Genomic DNA, 27,128 nt, shown 5'->3' on the forward strand with positions numbered 1-27,128 from the left:
ATAAACATCAACAGAACTATAAGAATGTTATACCACAACATTCTAGCAGAGTCCATCATGTAGAAAATAAACATTCAGATGTGATTCACTAAAGTTACTAAGTTAGAAGTGAGAATTTAGGTACATTAAATCATTTTAAGAAAAATACAAACCAGGTACCATTTTAATTCTTAAATATTCCTTATTTTATATCAATCCTATATAAATATCTCTTGATGTAGATACTTAAGTTCTTTAAAATGATTTAAATGTACAACACATTCTTTATTTTTAACAGTAATTTGTTACATTTTACTTTAAAGTTTTTGAAGCATGTTACTATAAATATACAATTATGAAAAACTGGAAGCTAGATTTCAGATTCACTGATGGAGTCAATTATGCAAAGTAGTCAGAGGTTGCTGGGGCATTCATATTGCTTCCCAGGATTTGCATGCATTTGTCTTGATCCTGCATTCCTGTGCTCTTTATACCATACATCCTTTCTCTGAATGAACAGTTTCTGGCTAATTTGTCTATTTTGTAGGCTTAGCCTAGTGTCTTATTAAAACTAGACATAAATACCTGGCTGGATTTAAATAGCTTTGAGGATTGCAATAGAACAGAGGAAACAACGATGAAGGCCAGCAGAGCTATACTTACTTTCTGCTTAAATTAAAAAACTGCTTCAAACAGAAAAATTTAACATGTCAATTAGAAACTAATTTGTATTCCCTCATATATGTTGGATAGTACTTCCCATGAGCTCAAGGGACATCATAAGAAGTATAAGCACAAAATTCACTTTACATCTAGAAAGCAGTGATAAAGAATATCATAAATAGGTATAAACAGATCTTTATTTTTACCTGCTGCAAATGGTCCTGATTCTATTATTGTTAGTTATATGCCAACTTGTTTGTGGATTTCTGTATGTTTGGTTTGAATATTAATCTGTTGAATATAACCTTGACTGGAGATAATTTTAAAATAAACACTTTCTGTGATACAGCATTAAAGTAGAAAAATGAATTTTAGTTGTGTTAGGAACCAGCTTATGTAGATAGCACATACCATAAATGATATAGTTTACTAATATAATTGCCACTGTCATTTTAAAAATCAGAAAATAGTGAATAAAAAAATGATAAGGATGTAGAACAGTCTTATGTGAAACAGTGGTGATTCCATGCTGAAGAAAAGATCACAGATATGGTTAAATTAAGTATAAGCATATATTTAATAGAACTCATTAGAAAAAAATGACCACTTCTATCTCAACCTTGTTTGATTACTATGTGATGAAGCAACTGACTGACCACAGGTTAGTCTGGAGCTACTTTTCTACTCTGAATGGTATTCCTTAAAACTACTGGATAAATTAGGCAGTTATAGTCATCTGCCTCATCAGGTACACTGTTGGGGGTAAGGAAAAACACAAAATGTAAACTATTAGCAGAAACTGGATGTCCTTCTTTGTCATTTGAATCAAGTCTACATAACAAGAAGTAGATTATACGGTGACTAGTATTTAACCCGCTATCAGCTCTATGCAAGAAGCTACATACATTAGGAAGCCTCAGGACATCACTGAACTGGCTGGGGTAGCCAAAATTATTGAACAGATGCCAGAATTTGGTGGATTACTTAACAGTAAGTGAATAAAGTCAAATGCTCTCATGAAGAAAATTAACATAGCAGTAAACTGAGAATGCAGAAGAAAGGTTTTGAAGATACAGTAAAATACATCTTCAAAAACCATGGCTGAGGACTGCTAGGAAATAGCAGCACTTCAATCAAAAATGGGGTTGAGTAATAAGAAGCAGACATCAGCTTCATATTGCCCTTGTGTCCAGGGGACAAGGATGAAAAAGCTTTATGAATAGGAGCAATAGGCCAAATCAAAGCTAGTTATATGTCATCATTTTAAGTATCACTGTACAAAGCTAGGAATTCTCAATAATATCACTTTGGTCTATTTTCTTATTAGTTAGGTTTTGGTTGTTAGGTTGGTATATACACACACATATATGTGTGTGCACTATAGATATACACACATACACATACAGTGTAAAAAGATATTTCAGGGAAAACATCAGCTTATAACCTTATGTCTTTTATGACCCAAGTAAAAGCTCATAAGCAGTTTCTTCCAAAACCCAGATCACTGTAGTCCTGCCAGTATCTCTGTCTCCAAGTCTGAGGCTGAGCTGGAGAGAATGAAGTACTAATTACTTTCAGGCTGGCAGGCCCAGTTCCTGTGAAGCCTGTGGATCTTGTTCTACCCCTGGGTCAGCTGCCAAGCTTCATGCCACTCTTTGCAAGGGGAATTGGGTGAACAAGTGTAGATGGATTATAGTAAATCCATCTTCCCTGCAAAAATGACTAAGATGCAACCTTTACTAAAGGTAAAGACCAAAGTATATGTAAGAAATGTCTATAAACATATCATTAAATATATAAGCATGTAAATTATCTTTTATGATAATCCATGATTTTAAATATTTTAAACATCTCATATATTCAAAAAAGTTTCAATATATAAAAATCAAGAGCTAGAGCAAGCAGGAAATGGAATTTTAAACATTTTGGTTTCAAGAACCTTAACTCTCCTTAAATACGATGAGAAAATCTGAAAAGGCAGGAGATAGGACTCAAAGCAACAGAGATCCAAGGAAACGTATATGGGCATTCTGTAATCCATTTTTTCACTTGTTGCATATGGTACAATTGAAGCATAAATTTTTTTATCTCTAATTGCTGGAGGTATGGGCGAGTGCAGTAGATAGTTTATATTCTGTCCATAAGCTCAGCTACTTAGATACAACAAAAATAAAAGTGAAAATCCAAAGAAGTTTTTCCTTTCTGTTCTGGACACCATCGTCAAGCATGGAACACTGCCTCTGGAATTTCCCTTCACGTCTTGCCAAGTGGCCTCCCCCAGTTAGTTACTTATGTTTTCTCCTGATGTTTTTTTCAACATTGTGATTGCTTTCAATCAAATGTATGTTTTATTGAAATTAATGATCAATTCTTTTTTTGTTATCAATCTCCAAGCTCTTTAAATGTTTGGAAAATGGTAGTTAAGTTTCTTGGTGTTATAGTAGTACTTCTTGTTATCCAAAGCTGGGAGGATGCTGCTGCTAGCCAGCTGAGGTAGGTACTGCAACTGAAAATATGAAACACAGAATTACGTTCAATGCCGTACACTTTTTTCATTATTGATAACACATCCAAAAGAGGTAAACAACTTTTCCAGCACAGAAATACTTTTTCTGCACAGAATCCAGGATCTGAGAAAGGACAAAATGTTTAAATTTGGTCTCTGCTCAGGGGCGGAATTGAAGGATGTGGAGCTCACCCCCTCCCATAAATTTGGTCTCTGCTTTTTCTTTTCAATATTTATTTTATATTATAAAGCAAAACATGCATATTAAAGGAAATTTAGAGAATATGAAAAAGAAGGGAAAATCTACATGTTAACATTACTGGAAAAAAGCACAGATTCATGGGGGTTAAGAGCTTGCTGGGACCTTAGGGATCATTTAAGCCAATATCTTGTCTTGTAGTGAAGAAAACTGATGTCTGGAGCCCTCAGGTGATTTGCCCACCTACTGCCTTAGTTAAAAAGGCAAAACTGCTCCTTTCATGCTGCCAGAAAATGTTTGCATTTATCGTCAATGTCAAATGAAAGTAAGGGAACACATTTTTTTTTTGTACAGTACTATATGGCCTTAGGTATCTGAAAAACAAATACTTTTAAATCAAACAATTGGCACCTACAAGCAACACACAAATTAGTTGGGTTCCCCTAGTCTTTCAAGTAAAAATATTTCCATCAAGACCCTCTTTTTTTTTTTTTTTAATTGGTGCCTATTTCAGTAGCATTTATGGGCAGGTGGCTCATCCTGAGGTTCTAGTCACAACTCTGCTACAAGTCTCACTTTCTGCCATTGATAATCCACTTTTTTAAGTTTTTTTTTTTTTTTTTTTTAATTTTTGGCTGCGTCGGGTCTGTTGCTGTGTGCGGGCTTTCTCTAGTTGTGGTGAGTGAGGGCTACTCTTCGTTGTGGTGCACGGGTTTCTCATTGTGGTGGCTTCTCTTGTCGCGGAGCATGGGCTCTAGGCGCGTGGGCTTCAGTAGTTGTGGCACACGGGCTCAGTAGTTGTGGCGCACGGGCTCTAGAGCGCAGGCTCAGTTGTTGCGCATGTGGGATCTTCCCAGACCAGCGCTCTAACCCATGTCCCCTGCATTGGCAGGCAGATTCTTAACTGCTGCGCCACCAGTGATGTCCCACTGTTTGTTTGTTTTTTTGCGGTACGCGAGCCTCTCACTGTTGTGGCCTCTCCCGTTGCGGAGCACAGGCTCTGGACGCACAGGCTCAGCGGCCATGGCTCACAGGCCCAGCCGCTCCGCGGCACGTGGGATCCTCCCAGACCGGGGCACGAACCCGTGTCCCCTGCATCGGCAGGCGGACTCTCAATCACTGTGCCACCAGGGAAGCCCTAAGTCCCACTTTTTTAAGTTTTAATTCCAGTTTCTTTAAAAGAAGGGATGAGGTTTTCTAAAATCCCTTGTAATTCAAGGGTTCTAAGATGCTTGAACACAAAGAAAACAGCAAGATAAGGGGTAACTCTGAGGGGAAGGTCTATTTCCAGTTTGTTTTGCATTAAAAGCATTCTTAATTTCATAACTCTGGTCTTTTAGGGCCCTGGGTTTCATGCTGTACCTGTTCAGAATGGACTGTCCACCCTCTTCTCTCCTCCAAACCTCACAAACACCACCCAGGTGCCACTCAGCATACTGGGCAGAGGAGGCTGCAAAGGGAAAGACTAAAGACAAGATAATTTATAGCTTAAGGGGCACCTGAGCAGACCCAGAAGCGACCAGGAGCAGCCAGCTCACCTTAACTGTGGTTCCAACTACAGCCCATCCTAAATTATTACGGCTTTTGGCTTATGACAAGACACTTAATGTAAGGCCATTCTGCCACTTTACACCAATCACAATTCTCCACAGGCTCCCTTGGATGCAGCTTGGATGCTGTGATCTGGTTAAATGCACTGTTCTGCTGCTCTCACTGAAAGCACTCATCACCACATTTACACTAGCCAACTCTGATGATTAATGGATCAGGGAGGAAAACAGTTCCTTTTTTAGATAAACCTGGAGTGTCAATCAATACTGAAGGTAAACATGATGACAGAGAGCTAACCGGGATAAATTTGATTTCGTTTTCCAAAGCATAAGAAGCACGCTTCTTGTCCCTGGCTGGGACCTGTGCTCATGCACACCAAAAGCCCTGGCCCCTGGCTGGCAGCAGGCAGCTGCTGGGCAAGGTCACCTTTAGGATTCTGGGAGAAGGGCCCTTAGCAGGCAGATGTCTTTGGGACCCTAGTTGGTAGATCTTGTGACCTGTGTGTCTCATGCAAGAATAAAGGTGCTGGAGCTGCAAGCCACAATTGCCACCTCAAGTATAGATTCAGACTCTCCGCACCAGGTGGCAGGTATGAGCTCATTTGAAATTGCAACCTTGGATGCTTCTGTAAAGCAGTGCCCCATTTTTACCCGTGGCAGGTGCTTTCGGCTCTGTCTTAGGGTCTTCCTTGTTGATTTCTCATGCTCTTTTGCCAAATCCCCTATTTCTCTGATGCTGTCAAAATATGGATGCCGCAACAGCTGCTCACATGTCAGTCTCTCGGCAGGATTCATGTGGAGACAGCCCTGAAAGAACAGAAAATACCCTCTTCTTACTTCTTTAAAATTGCATTAACTTATCAAAGTCATTTTTTTCTTCTTTGAAAGATTAAACTCTTCAGTTGGGAACAAAAGGGGGGAAAAAGTAGGAAAAAACACACCAATCATGACTTTCGTTCCTTCCACAATCATTCATGGGTAACCACATAATGAATTAATAGTTTCTAGGAATAGTAACAAAAAAAAAATCATTTTCTCCACCTTGTTCTGTTCTTGAGGTATTTGGCGCTCTGCCCTGAGGGAGTAGGATACAATTTTTGAGTTCACCTCAGTGTCTCACTAGAATAATCCACCTAACCCATTTGGTTCCTTGCCTGTACTTAGTAAAAACTAGTTTTTTATTTAAAAAATCATACATGGTAAAAATAAAATTTATACAGCATGCAGCAGAGTCTCTCCAGCACTCTAGTTCTTCCATTCTCCCTTCTAAAATCAGTTATTTTAAGTATATTCTTCCAGAAATAGTCCATGCATTATAGGTAACTATGTGTATGTAAGGAAGGAGAGGCATAATATACATCTCTTTATGTTACATCATTCTTAACTATTTGCTTTGCCAGTAAATAGGCCAGAGGGCTCATACTTGGATAGATTAAATCTCACAACTACATACCCCAAGGAACTGTCTCATTTTTTTTAATTATAAATGCATCAGTAAATGTTTTAAATACTTTTTGAAATGGGTGGGACATTGTAACTTGCAAACATTTTAATTGGTGCCTCATTTTACATAAGGGCTATTATATTTCTGAAAATGTGTATATAAATCAAGTTTTAAAATCAAAACCTATTTCCAATATACTAGGGAGTTGGCTATTTAAAAGAATCCTATGGCTAAACATTTTTTTGAAGAAAAGGATCCTTTTGTAAAACAAACCACCCCAATCTTAAATTTCTATTTTGTGTTAATTTAGATTTCAAATACAGTTTAAGTTCATTTAAAGTGAAAAATACTTTCAGATGTTTTCACTGTTATGTGACCCATTTTTAAAAATGAAAAATATGTATACTTTTCAAGGGAGAAGAAGAATTCTAAAAGGAACACTTTTCAATCCATGGATTGACATACATCATTCAGATTCCCTAGTGGTACAGCTGCCGTGTGCTTCCAGGTCTGTTGGAAGCCATGATTTTACCTTTAAGAGCCCCAGGGCAGGATAAAAGATGTTTGGAAATTTTAATTCAAGTGGTTCCTGTTAAAGAAAAGAAAACAGGGATTTTATTTACAGCATATATTCAAATATAAGGTTACCTCAGATTGAATTTCTTTTGAGTGAGAGAAGCATCTCCCTGGCACCTTCTTCGCCTCTTCCACTCTCTGCCCACCCCACCTCCCTGTGTCTGTTTCATAAGCTCCTTCTCTCCCCACCTCCAAATTGCTTTTCCAAATTTTCTTCCTAACCATTAACCCCCTTCACTTCCTGAAGAACTGATGCAGATAGCAAATTGTGAGGGGATACTAAGGAAAGAAAAAAAACCCAAAACACTCGTCAAGCAATTGTTATTTCCTTTATTTCTGCCTCAACTTATATAACTTGCCTTGCCTTAGAATAACTTTTGGCATTTATCTTGGCATTTATAGAAAAGGGCTCTGATTACTGCATTTATTGACATTTACATAAAGGGAGCTACAAAATAGATTATTTTCCCAACCCAGAAAATGTTTCTTGGTTTTCTGGAATAAACACTGTTCTCTCATCCCACAAGAGCCTGCTGTTTCCCTGATCATCCTACTGTTTAAAGAGTCTCCTGAGCAGACAATTCATCAATCTCCCTTTGGCCCTTTAAGGCTATTTTGCTCCAGTCACAGGCAGGAGACAATCAGGAATAATAAACACTATAAAGTAGAAGGAATGCCTATGTCAGGCAGACAGACAGGCCAGTTAAAGAGATATACAGCTGATAAAGAGGCTAAAGAGGAGGGGAGCTGAGATATTAAGAGCTAGCCAAGCGGAGTCAAATAAATGACCAGGTGTGTTGTGTGTTTAAAGATGGCAGTTCCCTGGTGCTGCCATCAAAATTAAAAGCACAGTGTTACTTGGGACAGGGGAACCAGCCAACAACAACCAATTCCTGAGTGTGCAGTTATTCATCACTAATAAGAGATAGGAAACTCCAAAACTGAGGCTCTGAAGACCAACAGGGAAAAAAAAAATCCTAAAGAGGATTTGTATCAGCCTTTGAGAGCGGCCCTCTCCACCCCCATAGCTAAACTATTTCTCTTGCTATTTCTGTGTGTTGAATCTGAGCACCTCTGGGGATTGCCTTGACATTGCTGACATTGAGCCCTGCTGTCTCAGCAAGGACGCCTGGGACGAGGCCGGCTGGTTGGCTGTGATAGGATGGGCCCATCCCGCCTGCTTAGCCGGTTTCCCTGCCCCAGAAGCAAGCAGGCCTCTCTGGGGCTGGGTTGCTGACCAGCAGAGGGACTGGGGCACAGATGTTCAACGAGCACAGCCCCCCCACTACTTCTTCCTGTGTTTCTGTCAACAGGAAATCCCCTGCAGCACAACCTCTGGGAAACCATAGGAAGCCTTTTACACTGATGAAACTGATGAAAACTGGGTTGTTTCGGAGGCTTCTCCGGTAGAAAAGCGAACAGGAAATCGCCAAGGGATATTTAGCGTGAAACTGGGAATGTCCAGGTCACAAGGGAGCCGGCTGGGTCACCTCCCATATGCCAGGTGTCATTCCTGCTTCTGCGGCCCCGCAGGCTCCCAGCTGCCCCACTTTTCCTATTCCTAGCGCTGCAGGAGCAGTGGTGGCGGGGAAGTGGGAGGTGGGAGACTTCACTGCAGGACAGGCCAAGAGGTTGGGAGAACAGACAGCTCCAGTGGAACTGGATGGACCTTCCATCTGGAAACTGAGCAATGGAGAAGGGTTAGTTTCAGTTTGAAAGCACCTTCCTTAGGCAGTAGGAACTCAGGATCTCACAGACCTTAACTGTGCTCAGAAATGTTTTTGAGTATAATACAGGCTCATTAGAAGACTTTTGAAAATATTAAAAAACCATAAAGAAACAAATCATCCCACCACAAAGAGACATTCACTGTTAATATTTTGGTATATATCTTTGCAGCCATTTATTTCACAAACGTAAAAATCTTTGCCTGATTTTCCAGAGGTTGTCATATTATTTTATATTTATACATGTAAATGTATGTTTTTATTAAATATTTATACATGTAAATGTGTGTATTTATTAAATATTTATTAAAATTATGTCAAATTATATATACTGTTTTGTAACTTTTTTTTTTCATTTAGCAATATGTTGTGGACATTTTTTTTTAGGTGATTACATATGAATCTATTTTTATTAGCTATGTGGTACTTCTATTGTAAGGACATACCATAACTTATTTAATTAATTCCCTACTGATGGAACACTAAAGGAAATGATTTCTATTAAAGAATGTCATGAGAAATGCAAATCAAAACTATAATGAGTTATCACCTCACACTGGTTAGATTGGGCATCATCAGAAAATCTACAAACAATAAATGCTGGAGAGGGTGTGGAGAAAAGGGAACCCTCTTGCACTGTTGGTGGGAATGTAAACTGATAGAGCCACTATGGAGAACAGTATGAAGCTTCCTTAAAAAACTAAAAATAGAATTACCCTATGACACAGCAATCCCACTACTGGGCATATACCCTGAGACAACACAATTCAAAAAGACACATGCACCCCGATGTTCATTGCAGCTCTATTTACAGTAGCCAGGTCGCTGAAGCAACCTAGATGTCCATCGACAGATGACAGGATAAAGAAGATATGGTACATATATACGATGGAATATTATTCAGCCATAAAAAGGAATGAAACTGGGTCATTTGTAGAGGTGTGGATGGACCTAGAGACTGTCATACAGAGTGAAGTAAGTCAGAAAGAGAAAAACAAATATAGTATATTAACGCATATATGTGGAATCTAGAAAAATGGTACAGGTGAACCGATTTGCAAGGCAGAAATAGAGACAGAGATGTAGAGAACAAACGTATGGACACCAAGGGGGAAAAGGGGGGCGGTGGTGGGATGAACTGGGAGATTGGGATTGACACATATAAACTAGTATGTATAAAATGAGAACCTGCTGTATAGCACAGGGAACTCCACTTGGACGTACAGTAGACACTAACACAACATTGTAAACCAACTATACCCCAATTTAAAAAAAGAATGTCATATCTTTATGCCTTTGTCTAATAGTTTCATTGGAATAAATTCTTGAAAGTGGGTTAGGATATGCATGTTTTAAATTTTTTTCAATTTTTGAAAAATAAGTGTTTTCCACACATTGGCCATAGGGAACAGGTATGAGAGTAAGGCTGGCCAAGCAAGTCCATCACCGTTTTCCCCCAGTCTGGGAGTGAAAGCACAGTAGAGTAGGGGGTTTGGACAACGCTGGATTTTCCCTGGATGAGTCACAGTCTAAAAGTTAACTGGCTCTGAGCTTCATAGCTTCCACTGCTGAAAATAATGAAGGACAGGTGAGGCTGGGGCAGGTAGCTCTGCATTCCTGTCCAACATGCTGGCTAAGCTCTGCTATCAGCAATCTGTAAATTAGCACTGAAGGCCATGATCTTGCTAGCCAATTTGCCCCAGTTTTCTTTTTTACTCTTAGACTGATCTTCCATTACAAAGTGGACCATGGGGCTCAGGCTGGTGCATAACTACCAAAACCTAGTTAGCCTGCAACTCCTCATGTACATTCATCGAGTGAGAATGATCCCCCTTAAACACCCTGGTAACCTTAGCTCTGACATGCAGAACTCTTTCCAAAATGGGTCACTCACCATATCTTCAGGGTCTGGAATTTTTACCCCACTGAAGTACTGATTTGTGCTAAATACTTGATGGTGCCTAGGAATGAGGTCTCCTTTGGACAAGAAGAAAGAGAAAGGTAAAATTAGATAGGTTGTATATATTACAAAATACTGAGTATAGCTCCCTGAAATTAACATGATATTATAAATCAACTATACATCAATAAAAATTTAAAAAAAAACAAAACCAAAAAAACCCACAAAAATAAATCACGTAGCAAGCATTCAATAAATATCTGAGAAAGGAAGGGTTAGGGTTAGGAAAGGAGCAGAGAAAGGGAAGGAGGGAGGGAGGAAACAAAGCATGGAAGATCTAGCTAGAAGGAATACATTTCCAAGTTGGAACCACCTTTACTTGTTTTACCAAATAGCAATCACTTGGAAATCCCACTTTATATACCGTTTAGAAGCACTTAAGATGTGAAATAATAAAACAAAAGGAGCATTTCTATATTCTGGGGGATTACGTGAGGCTCACCTGCCCGCATTTCAGCCAAATAAGCTAAAATCGCCCTCATGTAAAATTCCAGGGATATGACATCTGAAGAGGAATTTCGTTCAGAGAACAGATGGAGACGCTCAGAAGGGCGCCCCTGGCACACCCAGGCCCACTTCCCAGAGCAGAGTGAACAGTGAAAGCCTGCCAGTCAGGGCCCTGGAAACGCTGCTATTGGACTGGGCTGGAGTTCCAACCTCAGGGTATCAACTTGGCTAAATTTACCAGTTTGTCTCAGAACTTTACCTTTCACTCAAATCCAAAAACTGCCGTCCTTGCCCATTCTGGACGAGCAGCCAAAATATGCTCTCTAATGCCTTGTCCCAGGTCTCAGTGAGCTTCCTCATGAGCACATTGTCTGTACCTTAATAACCTTCTTCCACCAGAGAGCTGGGGGGTAGGACATGGACATAGTGCCCTAAAATCACCGGGAAAACACAGCAAAGGAAGGCTCAGTGCCCCTGGCAGGGCTCCAAGGTGACTTACGTGTCACTCAACAAAAGCTACCAGCAAATATTTACTGCCTACTGTGTGCAGATGTTGGTGGAGGATAAATAGAAATAAAAGACAGGATCTCAGCCTCAGGCAGCTTCCAGTGCCTTTGGAGTGATGCAAGCACAAGACACAAAGACATGGCAACAGCAGATGCTACATGAGTTTCAAGGAAGAAAAGTTTGCTCTAAACTGGGAGTCACAGCTCGACTCCCTGAGTTCTGAAGGGATCAATCCCTGCTCACAGATCTGTGCATCTGTCCCTTCCTTTCCCCTCTTCTCCTCCCCGCTATTCCCCAAGAGTAGAAACAAAGGAAAGGACTTTGGGGGTGGGAAAGTAAAACAAGAAGGGTGACATAAGAAGAACCAGGCTTTCTTCCCGACACTTAGAAGGTTGAGCATCATCTAAATAGCATGTGAATAATCCAAACTAGCCTGACAGGCTGGAGTCAAGGACATCCAGAGAATGAATTACCACATCATAATAAATGAAGCGAAACACAACAGCATTCTGTAAACTGCTAGGCCCTTATAGAAATGTATGTTTTTATTGATGTTATCATCATTATTCGGAGTTTAACTCGATCCAAACTATGTTGAAGAGAGAATCTTGTGTGTTTTTGGACAATTAGAACATACTCAAAATTGTTGATTCTTTTTCTTAAAACAAACCCGGACACCTTTAATGGAGCCATTTCATTGAGACTTTCCCTCTTTGTGACTGCAAAGGGCATTAGATGAGACTAGGAACTTGGCTCTGCCCAGCACTGACACGGGTAAAACTATCCAGTTTCCAAAAGGCGGGACAGAAACACCACTTACCCAAGGTTTTCCTTATCAGATAGAGCTGATCCACATCTGATTTTCCGGGCCACAGAGGCACTCCTGACAGCAGCTCAGCAAAGACACAGCCAATGGCCCAAACATCTACTGGGGGGCCGTACTGCATGTCCCCCACCAACAGCTCTGGGGAGCGGTACCACCTGGTGGCCACATAGTCTGTGTAGTAGTCACTCGGTCCAGCTGGCCAGTGATGGGACATGGAAAACAGAGCAGTGCAAGCGAGGATTCAAAACCAGGAGGGGGAAGACCTGAGAAATCAAGCTTGTGTTCCATCTGTGGCTTTCCTAAATCAGTGGTGCACAATACTGGGTGCATATTAAAATCACTTGGAATACAGTATTTTTAAAATTACTGATGTTTGGGTACCCCCCAGTCCAATTAAACCAGAATCCCTGGAGGGGTATCAGTATAGTTTTTATAGTTAGAGTTTATAGTTTCCCAGATGATTCTAATCTACAGCCGAGGTTGAAAACCACTCTTCTAAAATAGTAGTTCTAAAAAGTACTATTTTAGCAAAACATGGTAGAAACCAGGAGGGTAACATACTTTTTAATAAGCACTTTACTGTGGTAAAATTTACAGATAGCATACATTTTAAACCAGTGTATATCTACATGTTTTCAATTAATTGCAGACGTGTAATTTACAGCAAGCTTATGCCCTAAATATACAGGAACCAGCTTTCTATAGCATTTAGATTCTTTATCATATTAAAAATCTTTCCAGCTTTGACACTTAACTAAAGAAAACTTCAGTACTCACTCAAAAGCCGAGCGAATCCAAAGTCACAAAGCTTAATCACAGAATGTTTTGTGATGAGGATGTTTTCTGGCTTTACGTCTCTGTGTATGCACTAATCACAAACATCAAATCAAAGCAGATTAAAAAGGAGCAACTATAATATATGGACTAAATAAAACATATGAATATTTAGCAAATACTTGAGAAATTGTTTGAACCTCTCGCTGGCCTTTTTGAAAACAGACTACAAAACAGCAGCCTAAAATAAACCTAGTACCATACCCATCATAGCCTGAGTCAGCCCAAATTCCTGAAGGGCCCCTAAAGACCAACAAGTGTGAAAGGAAAAATGAAAGTAGGGTAGCCAGATAAACAACAAATAATTTTTTAGCATAAGTATGCCCCACGCAATGTTTGGGACATATTTATACTAAAGTGTTATGATTGTTTACCTGAAATTCACATTTAACTGGGTGTCCTATATTTAATCTGGCTACCTTAGGTGACAGGGAAAATGTTAAAAGGCTCTGGGTGAGGCCTGCAGCATGGCTGCAGGAGCTGCAAGTTGGTGCCTAAGCAGAATTCACAATCCAGTTGTTTAACTGAGAACAGGACACATTCCGCCTGGTAAACAGGACAAGCCCTGGGCCTACTGAGATAAGCTGGGGAAGAGAAGGGCGGGAAGCAGCAGCTTGCCAAGAGACCTCCCTTTCAGCTCTGACATTCGTCCCCACCGGATAAATAAGAGGAGGCAGTGCTCACCCTCTGGGGAGTCGCTAGATGTCAGCTCCATCCCACACACATCCAGCCTTCTTTCTGTGCCTCCACCCCACTGGATGTAGCCCCCATGCCAGAGTTTAGACACAAATCACCTGTGGTTTCCAGACTACAGCTGACATTGCTTAACAGGGTGATGCTGGAAGAATGTTTAAGAATCTTCACATGATTTTCTCATTAAATAGAAATTTTTTGGCAAGGAACAAATCAACAACCTAATTTAAATTACATAAAAACAACCGTGGGGTCATAGTACTGTTCAGGTTCCTAATAACCTTCCCTGCTTCCAAGTGTTTTCCTCTCTGGAGGAGAATGTTGGAGCCTTCTGCAATCTGAGAGACGCTCTCTGGCTTGCGGCTGATACCCTGGGATGTTCTTGACTCTCTAGAATCTGGAGAGATGACAGAGTTTCCTCTTGGGCCTGGCCTAGTTCTCACTCCAAAGGATCTTCAGGGTGAGACCTCAGTGTGTTTCCCCATGGGTATTTATTATTCTGGAAAAACTGGGGGGAAATAACTGAATTATTTTATTATAATCTATCTGATTCTTAGCAATCAATGGCCCTGAGATCTCCACTTTTTTTTACCACTGGCTTCAAATATTACTATAAACGGGTACACCCCTGAATATCATGATGACAGATGGTCAGAAGTACTTGGAAGCAAGAATGTGCTCCTATTCTGTTCTGGGAATTCTTTACAAGTTTCTACAACCCTCCCCCCATGCACATGTGGCCAAACAGCTTCAGGGGCTCTCCAGGGAACTGTGGTATGCATTCTATTTGTTCTTAGTGTCTCTGCTTTTCCCCACCAGGGCCTTTCTGCAGTCTCTTTTGCTCCCCCATCCTAAAACCTGCTCTCAGGAAACTGCTAGCCCTCACTCGCAGTGCCTATAAGGTGTCCACGCTCCCTGCTATGCACGCATTTGGACAGAGACTGTAGCCATGAGCTAGGTGGAGGATCAGCAGGGAGAAGTGCTGCCTACTCTCATGTTTGCTTCTCTGGGACGGCAGCTTCAGGAAAAAAAAAAAAAACCATTTAGAACAGCGTGAGGAAGGGGATTCAGCCCCACCAGTGAAATTGGACCCTGGCTGTTGTCAAGATGACATATTGCAGTAAATTGCCCTTGTGGCCAAAATGAAGCTCTGATGTTGGAGTCTGGCTTCTGTGCACAGGGACTGGGCCATGTTGTATTGGAAGGAACAGCAGGCTTCCCAGCATCTGTGAAGTCACACCACCTGGGCAGCGGTCCACTGTGCTTCCCGCCAGCCTCACTGTGGCTGGGAGTGCTAGAGGTTTCCACTGGCTGCTTTGTTGCAGACTTGGCACCTCTATCTCACCAATGCAGACACTAGTACGTGTGCATGGCACTTGAGACTCCACGTACTGCACTCAACAAGCATGAGCCACCTGGGGTTCCCCTCCCCAATTTCAGAGTATTTTGAGGGTTCCAGACCAACACGGACTCCAAGTGAATGGGATTCTACTTTAAATCTGAGCAGTTCCTAAGCAACGTAAAAATAACTGCTTTCTTAAAATCATAAAAATGCATCTTTAAAACCTGAACAAGAAGAACTAGCTAGGTTGGCATTTTTAGCGTCTACTTACCCCAACCAGGCTTACGAAGATTTGCGTAAAAAATTCTATCCACAAAAGTATGATATAAACTTCATACAAAGGCTCCACCTCAGCTTAAGGGCAGCCTTCTGGTTTTTAGAGGGAGATCATGAGACTTACATTGTGTTTATGGCAAAAATTTACGGCTTGCAATGTCTGCCAAGTTATGCTCTTCACAAGATGTTCTGGTACCCTATTAAAAAAAAAAAAAAAGCAACACAGACACATTCTTTAGTGTTGCCATGGAATTCAGCTCAAAAAAAGAAAAAAGCAAACCAAGACAGGCTTAAGTAGTGGAAAATCCTAGGTCACACATACAGTCATCTAACCCATGCGACAGGCATTCCAGGGGTCCAAAGTGTAGAGAACATGTGATCAGAACACTGCTGAATTCCAGGGACAGCAAGGTAACAACAATGTAACATCTATGTCTATAGGGAAGGACCAGGAAGACCCACAGGGATTTCAATGAGTATTTAAGACCACCTACCTCGAACATCTGTGGCACCACTGGGAACCTGCCTGGTAACTTGAGCTCCGTCTCAAGTTACCAGGCAGGTAACAAAAAAGGAGCTTTTTGTTGATGGCAAGTTATTAGTAAATATCAAGCATGAAAGATGCTGTTTATTTTTTCAAGTTGCCCCAACTGATGGCCTTGAAGCAGAACTCATCTTCCACAGGTGGGCACATGGTTTCTTCAGATTCCCTAGGCAGCACTTTTTTTTTTTAATTAATTAATTTATTTATGCTTGCATTGCGTCTTCGTTGCTGCGCGCGGGCTCCCCTCTAGGCTTCATGGCATGTGGGATCTTCCCGGGGCAGGGATCGAACCCGTGACCCCTGCATTGACAGGCAGACTCCCAACCACTGTGCCACCAGGGAAGCCCCAGCACTTTTTTTTTTTAAGGTAATGAAGATTTTACTGATGGTAAGGAAGAGGTTTACATTGCACACCAGGCAACAGAAGGTCATAATAAGTAGACGCCCACATAGGCATCTTGGTTCTTTCCTCACACCGCTCCTCTCTGGTAGCTGGCTGCATCCTGTTCACATGTCCCTGCCCTGTCCTCTATTACAGCATCTAAACTTCATGCCACTGCTCCCAGCACTTCCTCCGTGACTCTAAGCTTACATAACCAGGGCAAACAGTGGCCCCAGTAGGTCCTTTGTGTGAATCAGAAAACAGTACCTGCTCTGAGAGCATTTTTTAAAAAAAAATATTAGGCAATGAGCAAAACAAACTACAGAGTACATTTATTTTCAAAGACCCCCGCCCACCAGTTAGACTTAACTGTTTTTACAAATCAAATATTAAACAAGGTTGTTGTGATCCTTAGCCAGAACTAATATGTACACCAGGGAGGAAACTCTGGAGTACTTGTGTCAAGGTGACCCAAAAAAGTCACTTCCAGCCTCCGGGAGGGGCTATGAGGCCACTGTTGTCACAGACCAGATGTTCAGGAAATCCTTTCAAGCAGATAAGGGGAAGCTGGAACAGTGGGACAATGTGGAGGAAATGAAGAGGCCACTTCCATGAAGAAGAGCTGGGACATTCCTGGGCTGAAGTAGCTTTTCTCCAAATTCCCTTTCTTACTCTAGCGACATAAAGGTACAGATGCCAGAAAATCTCACCTGTCTAGAAAGAAGGCCTAGAAAAATACAACTAAGAAGAGGACACTTCAGGGGACGTGCTTTCCCCCAGCCTCCATTTTTTACCCAGAAAAAAATAGGATATATGTTGATTATGTAATGAATTAAGTATTAATATATAAGGTTATTCAGTACCAGGCAATTTTAGTCTCTAAGAACATTTCCCAAAAGAAATTACGCAAAAAGAGCATTTAAAGGTAAATTATAATAGCGTATCATTAGCGCTCCTCTAACACTAAGCACATTGTTACACAGTTTTCAAACGTAAAAATTCTGTTCAAGCTACCTAGTGTCGTCTTGGGTCAGCTACTCACTCCACTTTTTTTTAATATATATATTTTATTATTTATTTATTTAGGCTGAGCCGGTCTCAGCTTCGGCAAGCGGGATCCTCGTTGGGCATGCGTGATCTTTCAGTTGCAGCATGCAGACTTCTTAGTTGCGGCTTGCAGACTTCTTAGTTGTAGCATGCAGACTCTTAGTTGCGCATGCATGAGGGATCTAGTTCCCCGACCAGGGATCAAACCCGGACCTACTGAATTGGGAGCACGGAGTCCCACTCACTGGACCACCAGGGAAGTCCCTCACTTCACTTCTTGATTACTCTGTTTCTGCTCTGGAATGCCAGGGCCTCAGATTCTATCTCTAAGACCCTTTTTACCTGAGGATGATAGGAGCCAGGTTTTTCACTGTTGGTGGAGGGAGTTACAGATATGGAAAGGAAGAAAAATAGAATCTATTCTGTGGCGCCTCACTGGGACTGGATACACACATATGTACAGAGGGCGCTGTGCTGAAAAGGGTGCTATCTTATACACGTGCTCCAGAAAGCTTTTCTGCTTAGGACAACATCTGATGGAGTGGTTAAGGTGATGAGAAGCGGCCCAATTGGACTATATTTTAAAAATAGAGTCTTCAGGATTTTCTGAGAGATTGGATGTGAGATTCAGAGAGAAATCAAGGAATGACATCGAGTAATTAGCCTAAGTTGCTGGTTTATGGTGGGGCCCTTTACTGTGGAGAATGCTGGGGGAGAAGCCGGGGAGGGGAAGGGAGGGTGGCTGGGTGAGATGCTTCTCAGCCATGCAAGGGAAGACTCTGGGAAAGGAGTTCTGAATTCAGAAGGAAGGTCCAGAAGGATAAATTTGGGAAGCATAAGCATAATGATGGGATTTACAGGCCTAGGAGTGGATGAAGCCACCTAAGGAATGAATCCAGAAAAAAGAAGAGAAGGTCAAGCCCTGAGGCCCTGCAACATGTAGAGAACAGAAAGAGGAGGGGGACCCAGCAAGAGACTGGGGTTGAACACCAAGTGAACTAAGATGACACTCAAGAGAACACAGTGTCACTGAAGCCAACTGAAAAAAGTGCTTCAGAGGACTTCTGGGTTAAGATGGTAGATTAAACACGCCCATCTATTTCACTCTCTCCTAAAACCTAACTAGAATGACACTGAAGCTCAATCTAAATATAATAAGACATCATCTCACCCTCAGGCAGCTTATAATATCTTTTGGAAAATAAAAGTACAAGACAAGACATGGTGACAGCAGGTGAGAGCTACAGCTGTCCCTCTGGAACCCACTGAGCTGTGGTCCAGCTTGACAGAGGTACTCCCTCCAGGGAGGGTGGAATGGAATCCATCTTCCACTCGTGGGAAGAGGTGCAGGAGAAGTGCACTCCTGGGTCCTCCACCAGTGTGACCTCGTAGCACTCCTCCTGCCTGCTTTGGGGACTTTGTTTCACCCCCAGGAACATAAAAGTTTCCCAAGTGTTTGGCTCCAAGGAGGAATAAGGGGGTATCATTAGAAATGTCTGTGGTCTAGATTTCTCTGTGACTGTACCATCATTTTAGCCAACTGGAGACAGAGATCCTTGGCCACACTAAGTAAGCAAACCCAGAAAGAGGAAGACCGGAGATCCAGGAAGTGGTGAATCAAACCATAGAGAAATTAAGAGGGGATTCAAAGGATGACAGCAAAGGGAAGTCCCAGGAGGACAGCTGGTCAGCGGGCTGGGAGAACAACAAGCCAAACAGATGGAGAATGGGGGGTCTAAAGGCAGGATATCACCAAGGGGGCAAAAAAGTGAACTAAGGGATTACCTGATGTGACTATCCTGTGGAAAAGTATACTGAGAGACTATTAAAAAGAGTGGAAAAAGTTAGCAATAGAATACTAAGCAAATTTAAAAAGCAAGGCAAATATAATTTGCAGAAAAAATACAAAAAGAAACCCTAGTATGGTAAAATGCTCAGCTATAAGTAATATGTACGTAGGCATAATAATGGGAACAGTGAATGCTGAATTAATAAAATTTTAATGTAACTATTTGGAGGGAGAAGGGGAAGCGGAGGAAATAATAGTGTAAGAGAGCTAAATCCTCATCTATCAGAATAGTCTGTAGATAATGTCTAAAAATGTCTAAAAATTAATACATCAAGAAATAGCAGTACATCACTCTTTTTATTACATTACATTGCTAGATTTAATTTGCTAAGGTTTTTTACACCTAAGTTCACATGGGATATTCATCTGTCATTTTCTTTCCTTGAAACGCCCTCATCTAGTTTTGGTATCAGGTTATAGTGGCCTCACAATATGATTTGGAAAGTATTTCTTCCTTCTATATTTTCTGAAAGAGTTTGTGTAGGATTGCTATTATTTCTACCTTATATGTTTGAAGGAATTCATTCATCAAATATTTTAATAATAGAAACCAAAGTAACATGACTATAAGGAAAAAAATATATATAAATCCACATCATTGGTGCTAAGGTGAATTGGTTCAGTTTGACAAACCCTATGAGCCGATAATCCCATTTTGAGAATTTCTAAAGAAAAAGTGCAAAAGAAGAAAAGTCTTCTTTTTGTAGGAAGATTTTGAGAGTAGAATCATTTATCAGACAAGACACTGAAAATGGCCTCAATATTCAACAATGGAGGAACAGTTAGATGGTAATGTAACTAGATGTAATATCTTATAGTTAATAATAGATCTAAAAATTATACTGCAACATATTTAGAAATGCACATGAGGGGTTTCCCTGGTGGTGCGGTGGTTAAGACTCTGTCCTTCCACTGCAGGGGGCGCAGGCTAGATCCTGGGTTGGGGAACTAAGATCCCACATGCCTGCCAAGAGGAGAGGCGGGCAGGAGGGTGGGGAGTGGCGGAGAGAAATGAATATGAGAAAATATTAAGTGAAGAACAGAATTGGGGGAAAGAGTCATTTCATCACAGCAACACAGAGAATGTGGTGCTCCGTCTGGAGGGGCAGCCGGCAGCCTGGCTCCTTTTACAGTGGTCTTCAGGTTTTCATATACAGACACTTGGTTTTGTCAGCACACCAAGACAGTATCCATTTCAAAGGGGCAGGTGAACATTACACAAATTTACTAGCCTGATATATAAAGCCAGAATGCTAATTTATTCATCCATCTTTAAATTCTGAGTGCCAGCTTATGCTTTCGTTGTAGGCAATTCCATAGAGAAACTCAAGTTCTAATGAGAATGGTGTTTGGTGAGCAAAGAGTTGGAATGAGAGAAAGTACACAGTTTGACTGGTTACTGCCTTTATGCTGAGACAGTTTAGTTGCACCCATCTCCAAATTAGGAAGCTGTCGTCCTTAGATAAAATGTATGTAATCAGTCCCATCTAACCAGCCCGGCAGCCTCCTATCCCTTTAAGGATGCTTTGCATATCTCTGCCCTGATGCATAATGTGTTGGTTTCACAAAATAACTCCCAGAAAGCAAACTTCTGTCTCTCCTTCCAAGTTTTGGAACGGATGGACTATGACCCTAATGTCCTGATAACAACATTGAAATGAACAGAGAGAAACCTAAACAACTGCTGTGTGAAAGTGAACAGATTAAACTGCATTTTAAACACGTCTTCAGAAATAAGAGAGATGAGAGAGATGACAAAGAAAGACCATGGATCTCTTCCCAGGTTCTCAATACAGTAACGGTCCTTTCCACCACTGCTCCTCTAATATTTGTCACATTACAAGAAGTCAGACAATCAACATCCATTCAAGCTTCATTTCTACACAAGGTTACAACAAAGATGGGGATGAAAGGGCTGGCCAAGCTCCTACAGAAATAATATGTTCTTTGAAATTTATCTTATAGAAATATTTATGTTTACTGTAGCCTTATTATTAGAGAAAAACTAGAAACAATCTAAATATTTATCAATGGGGGGGTTGAATAAAGAAACCATGGTATACTTGCACCATGGAATTCGATACCATTTTAAAAATATAAAAGTAGAGGTGTATGTATGAATAGGGAGACAGCTCCCAAACACACTTAAAAAATGAACAGTATGTAGAGTTCAATCTCTTTAAATATATATATGCATAGAAAAATAATTAGAAAACCATTTCTCAAACTTTATTTCTATGTGTTGCTTGACATTTTTACAACAAACAATGCATCACTTCAAAAAAGAGATTTTAGAAAAGTTCTGGAATTCCATTGTCAGAAACTGAAAACTTGTAGTAATGCCCTTTACCCACCAGATGTTCTTTGAACAAACTATATGAGAGTCAGAGGAAGATCTGGTGGTAATGGAATCTGCACAGGAAAAAAATGGGTGAAGTGTCTGGCTGCACTTACACAGGGGCAGAAAAATGAGGAGAGAACACCTAAACCAGTTGTTTATGAAGCTTTGACAGAGGAGAGACCAATAGTTAATAGAATAATAAGCACAAGGCCTATTCAGTCCTACAGAAGATAAGGAATATGTTTGTTTGAGAGCAAATATAAGCAACATGAACACAGCACTGGGAATTATAATGGACACGTATTTATGCCACTATAACAGGATATATTCTGGCATAAACTTGCTTGTTAGTAGCAGCATGAATGTGAATCTTCTCCAAAAGCCTTCCAAAGGAGTTCAAGAAGTTACCAACATCTTACAAGGAGATAAATTAGTATCCATTTCAGATTTAAAGTAGAGATAAGTCTTTGAGTCTGATTTAGCAGGAATTATTTTTAATAATTAAAACATTGCCAAAGTAATAAATGGAACATGGAGAAAATATAAAATAACAAAGTGGAAAATATCTATACAATCATCACTCAGAGATAATCTCTATTAAAACGTGTATATTAATTACTTTTCTTTATTTTCTACCTATATATAAATTCTATGAAAGTGAAATATGTTTTTTTATTATAGTATTTTTTCTTCATTTTGCAACCATTCATGAACATTTCTCTATGTCAATGTTTGTTTTATCTTATAAGCATGATTCTTAGCAGCTCCACTGTATTCCATTGTAAAGACATACTATAATTTACTTAACCAATCCTCTATCATGGGACATTTCAGTTTCCAATTTTTTTATTATAAACAATACTTTAACAATAGACACTTTTTAAACTAAATATTTACACACATACTCAATTATTTTCTTGTGGTAAATTAACAGAAGTAGACCCACTGACAAATTGCCCTCTGGACAGGTTGCTCTAGCAGTGTACTAATAATTTCCTTTGACAACATTAGGTTTTAGAAATTTTTAATCAAAGTAACTATTTTTAAATGAAAAATAAAACATTGTTATGATTACTCTTCTTTAAAATCATCTTTAAGGATAAATTTATCAGTTTGCTGACTCAGTTACTCCACAGCAAGTATTAAGAATATACCAAGTGCCAAGAATTAAGCTAGGGCTTCCCTGGTGGTGCAGTGGTTGAGAGTCCGCCTGCCGATGCAGGGGACACGGGTTTGTGCCCCGGTCCGGGAGGATCCCACATGCCGCGGAGCGGCTGGGCCCGTGAGCCATGGCCACTGGGCCTGCGCGTACGGAGCCTGTGCTCCGCAACGGGAGAGGCCACAACAGTGAGAGGCCCGCGTACCGTGAAAAAAAAAAAAAGAATTAAGCTAAAAATTACTGGGGATACACAGATGAGGAAGGCACAGCTCTTGCCCTTGAAGATTTTATAGTTTACTGGGCAAACATAAATAATTCCAGAAGATGTAATGGATACCAGAGGAAGGAACTCCAGAGTCTCCTAAGGTAGATATCATAAGGAGGTCATCTTTGAGCTGTATCCAAGGGCAAGCAGGAGTTTGCCAGGCAGAGTACAGAAGGTAGGGCAACCCAGGTGTCCTAAAGCCTAGGATGCAAATGATTCCATGGGATTGGAAACTGGTGGGAAATGGGATGATCTTGCAGAGTGAGTGAGATCTTGCATCCCATGCTAGGGGTTTTTACCACACCAGTAAGCTTTGAGGAGCTATTAAATGACTTATGTAGGGGAGTGGCATGATCCACTTTATATTTTAGAAATTTGAACCTGGAAATATAATGATCACAGGACGTTCTTGGGGTAAATGTACAAACCCAGGGAGGACCAACCTGCCATCAGGCAGGAAAAACATCAGCATTAGCACATTATCTTCTGTTGATATTGTCTAACAGATCACATATGAAACTAAAAGAGAACTGCAGTCTTCTGAGCTCTAGGTATTAGATCATCAACTCATAACACTGTAGAACTGGAAGTTTTCTTAAATTTTACCTGGTACTAAACTCTTATTTTTAGAGGTAAGGACACCTGTAAGCAACTTGCTAAAGGTCACACAGGTGATGCTGACCCACTTTTACTGGGAATACATTCACAAAGTTTTATTTTATAGTATAGCTTTATTTTGTAGATCTCTACATTGAAACATAAAGTTTTCCTATAAATTTCAAAATCGTTGGTTGACAGAGTTAATGACATTTACTCCTTAATGATGACAAGCAAAATTCTGAAATAGCATTTAAAAGATCGGAGAATCCAAATAGTCAGGATAATGGAAAGTAACTTTTATTTTTTTTTATTTTTTTATTTTTTTTTTGCGGTACGTGGGCCTCTCACTGCTGTGGCCTCCCCTGTTGCGAAGCACAGGCTCCGGACGCGCAGGCTCAGCGGCCATGGCTCACAGGCCCAGCCGCTCCGCGGCATGTGGGATCCTCCGGGACCGGGGCACAAACCCGTGTCCCCTACATCGGCAGGCAGACTCTCAACCACTGCACCACCAGGGAAGCCCTGTAACTTTTATTTTTAAAACACATACACACACACACACACACACACATCCTTAAACTTCAAAGTAAATGCATATGATCTGACTTAGAATAAATCTTACTTTTCAAACTTGCTCAGTTATTAGTGTTCCTTAAGTCAATCTTATATTTGACAAACCATGGCACAGTGTCATTTGGAAATGAAGCTGCTTGTACTTAACCACACACGTGTCTACCAGTCTTTCCCTTCTCTAACCCACCTCTATATTAAAGCATTTTCTGGAACATATATAACAGATTTTAGCCAGTGGAGTTAAAAAAAATCTGCTTCCAAGACTCTAATCACTCCTCATCCTGTCTTTTTATTCTTCTGCTTAAACTATATGCTAAAAAAGAACTGACTCCCAATTGCTTGCAACCCCCCACTAATCAGTGTTTCTAAGTGACTCAATCTAACATGATTAATCAAACTCCCTGCAACAACCCCCTAGTTCCACATAGAACAAGTAACTTATACTAGTAGGTTTAATTGAAGTGTCACTTGCAAGCTGTTAAAAGAGCAAATATCAACATAGTCAATGTTTTCTCCCTTGAACACATAATTTCTCTGTATCAATGACTTGCTGAAGGAAGGGAGGTGTCTGTTCTCTTGGCTCTCTCTGGCTGTGTAAATTAACAAGAAAAGCCTGTGCCATGGTCAGTAACGAACCATGAACCACTTTAATCCCATCTGCCCGGAGGTCATGGCAGATCATACATAACCACCACCACATGGCAGAGCAAGCTCTTGGCCAAGGCTTGAAAGCCTTGTTGAAAGAGCCTCAGCCTCCAGCCACTAGAGTGCGAATGTGAGCCAGGATGGGGTGCCGTTCCATCATTCTGATCTGCAGTGCACTCTACATAGCGTCCTCAGCCAAAGCTGGGCTCCCAGGAACACAGCAAAAGACAGAGAAGAGATATCCTTCCCTGTTCGACTTCTCTGGAGTCTCCTCACCTTGCAAGTCAAAGGTCACCTCCTCCATGAAGTCTTCTTTGATTGACCCACTTTGAATCATATCTCCCAGGACCTTCTAATCATTCTACCCTCTCCCTCTGGCACAGTGACTGGTTCCAGGGGTAGTTGCATCACCTGAGCTGAGCCAATCAGCCTTCTACTGGACTTTGTATGCAGACGCTACCTTCTTCTAGAACTTCCTTTCTTCTAGAATGGCTACACAGGTTGAGAAAAGCCTGTGGCAATGCTTTCTAGTTCACACTTTTCCCTTCCTAACCGCTTCCATCTCACAGCACACACACATACCCTCCAAAATCAACCCTGTAAAGGAGACTCAACTCCAAGGCAGAATGAAGCCAACACAGAGAGGAAGAGTTGGGAGTCATTGGTGTGGGGGAGAGGGAGGGAGAGAGAGAGAGAGAGAGAGAGAGAGAACAGCCCCACCTAAGGCGCTCTGCCTTAAAGACACACAGCTGAGGAGTGGGTGGGAGCCAAAATCCAGCCTGCGCTTTGCTCACCCTGGCAAGGAGCGGCCTTCAGAGGAAGGGATCTCACCCCCACCCCCTGCCTTTTTTTTTTTTTTCAAACAAAGGCTCTGTCTGCTCACCGAGCCTTCTGCTGCTGCACACAAAGGTGCTGCCTGTGCTAGAAATGTGTTATAAGATCAGTGGGACCTCCAGAGTCACCTCTCCAATCACAGCCACCACCACTTCCTTTTTCACTCACACCCGGCTTCAGTTGGGTTTTTTGTCATTTGTAACTAAAAAAGTTCTGACCAATAGAGCAGACCAGATACCTGGGTTGCTTCAGATAAAACACCACGTTTGTTTTAGCCTTAAACTTCCTATTAGCCATTGTCTTTGAACTCTTCCTTTCAACCTCCAAGTCCTTATGCTTCCCTAGGCAGGCACAGAATAACTAATATCCCTCCTTTTCTTTCCTAGAGACTGACATAGCATTTATGCAGAGATAATATACCAAGAAATCAAGTTCAACCGAATAATGCAGTTGCTGCTTTCTTCATGAAAATGATGAGTTATGATTTCTTTCTCAACGTTTCTGGTAACCCCTCAGCAGCAGAGTATGCTGGCCAAACACTGGCTGTCTTTGCCTACTGTGAAAAAGGGTCATAACTCATTTTCCCTCGCAAACTCTAGTGTGTTTTGCTGTGTTTTGTTTGTAAACGACAGGTCACTCACCCTCTTTGGTGTTTGTCCAGCTCGTGGAGCACCGTGTGGTCACAGTATTCAAACACCAGGTGAAGCTTCCGCTTCCTCCTGAAGACTTCGATAAGGCTGACGAGGTTGGGATGCTTGAGTTGCTGAAAACACAAAAAGCAAGGTGCTGAAGTGGAAGTGTGAAAGACAGTTTTCTCTAATTTTGGCCCAGTAGAAGAAAGCTATTTGTCTTTTAGAAAAATTCTTGTCTTGGATGGACGGAGGCTGTCGATATCACTATCTTTCTTCACTTGATGAGCTGTTTGTTAGCAGCCTGTAAGTGAAAAATGATCATGATCCTGGTGGTTAGTGAAGGTAAAAAGAGATATGAGAAGGCTGGGAAAAAAGAATGAAAATGTCCCCTCCTAAAGAGAGCTCCCCGATCTCCCTAGACTGGTTCAGTGTCCCTCGTGGCCCCACTGAAGTATGAATCCTTTGGAATCCTTCAAACCTACTAATTGTTCAATTGATTGTTTAATGTCCTCTGCTGCCAACAGATATAATGGATACATTCTATAGAATATAAGAACCATGACAAACATCAGGGTCTGTGTTCTCTTGTTTACGCAGAATGATGTTGTATTCCCAGCATGCGGCCTGGCACATAATAGGCGTTCGATCATTATTTGTGAATGAATGAGTAAATCAGGTTTCCTAGGCTGATGAAACCTTTTAAAAGAGAAAAATGAGGAAGACTCTCCAAT

The 27,128-nt window shown here is 41.0% G+C and overlaps 1 protein-coding gene across 4 annotated transcripts in view; it reads right to left on the reverse strand.

The window, feature by feature from the left end:
- Window positions 1-3,040: 3,040 nt before the first annotated feature.
- CDKL1 (cyclin dependent kinase like 1) overlaps window positions 3,041-27,128 on the reverse strand; it is a gene marked incomplete at both ends in the record, with an annotated part of 62,420 nt that continues 38,332 nt past the window's right edge. Inside the window, 8 exons of one of the 4 annotated variants that reach the window (XM_079698880.1) lie at window positions 3,041-3,148; window positions 5,549-5,704; window positions 6,874-6,930; window positions 10,539-10,621; window positions 12,379-12,579; window positions 13,162-13,252; window positions 15,654-15,726; window positions 26,407-26,528. In XM_079698880.1, coding sequence (XP_079555006.1) covers window positions 3,041-3,148; window positions 5,549-5,704; window positions 6,874-6,930; window positions 10,539-10,621; window positions 12,379-12,579; window positions 13,162-13,252; window positions 15,654-15,726; window positions 26,407-26,528 — 891 coding nt within the window. Of the gene's footprint in view, window positions 3,149-5,512; window positions 5,705-6,873; window positions 6,931-10,538; window positions 10,622-12,378; window positions 12,580-13,161; window positions 13,253-15,653; window positions 15,727-26,406; window positions 26,529-27,128 lie in introns of all 4 variants that reach the window. The other 3 variants (XM_079698879.1, XM_079698881.1, XM_079698882.1) reach the window with 3 other exon arrangements.

This window comes from Hyperoodon ampullatus, assembly GCF_949752795.1.
Source record: "Hyperoodon ampullatus genome assembly, chromosome: 3".
NCBI classification, from domain to species: Eukaryota; Metazoa; Chordata; class Mammalia; order Artiodactyla; family Ziphiidae; genus Hyperoodon; species Hyperoodon ampullatus.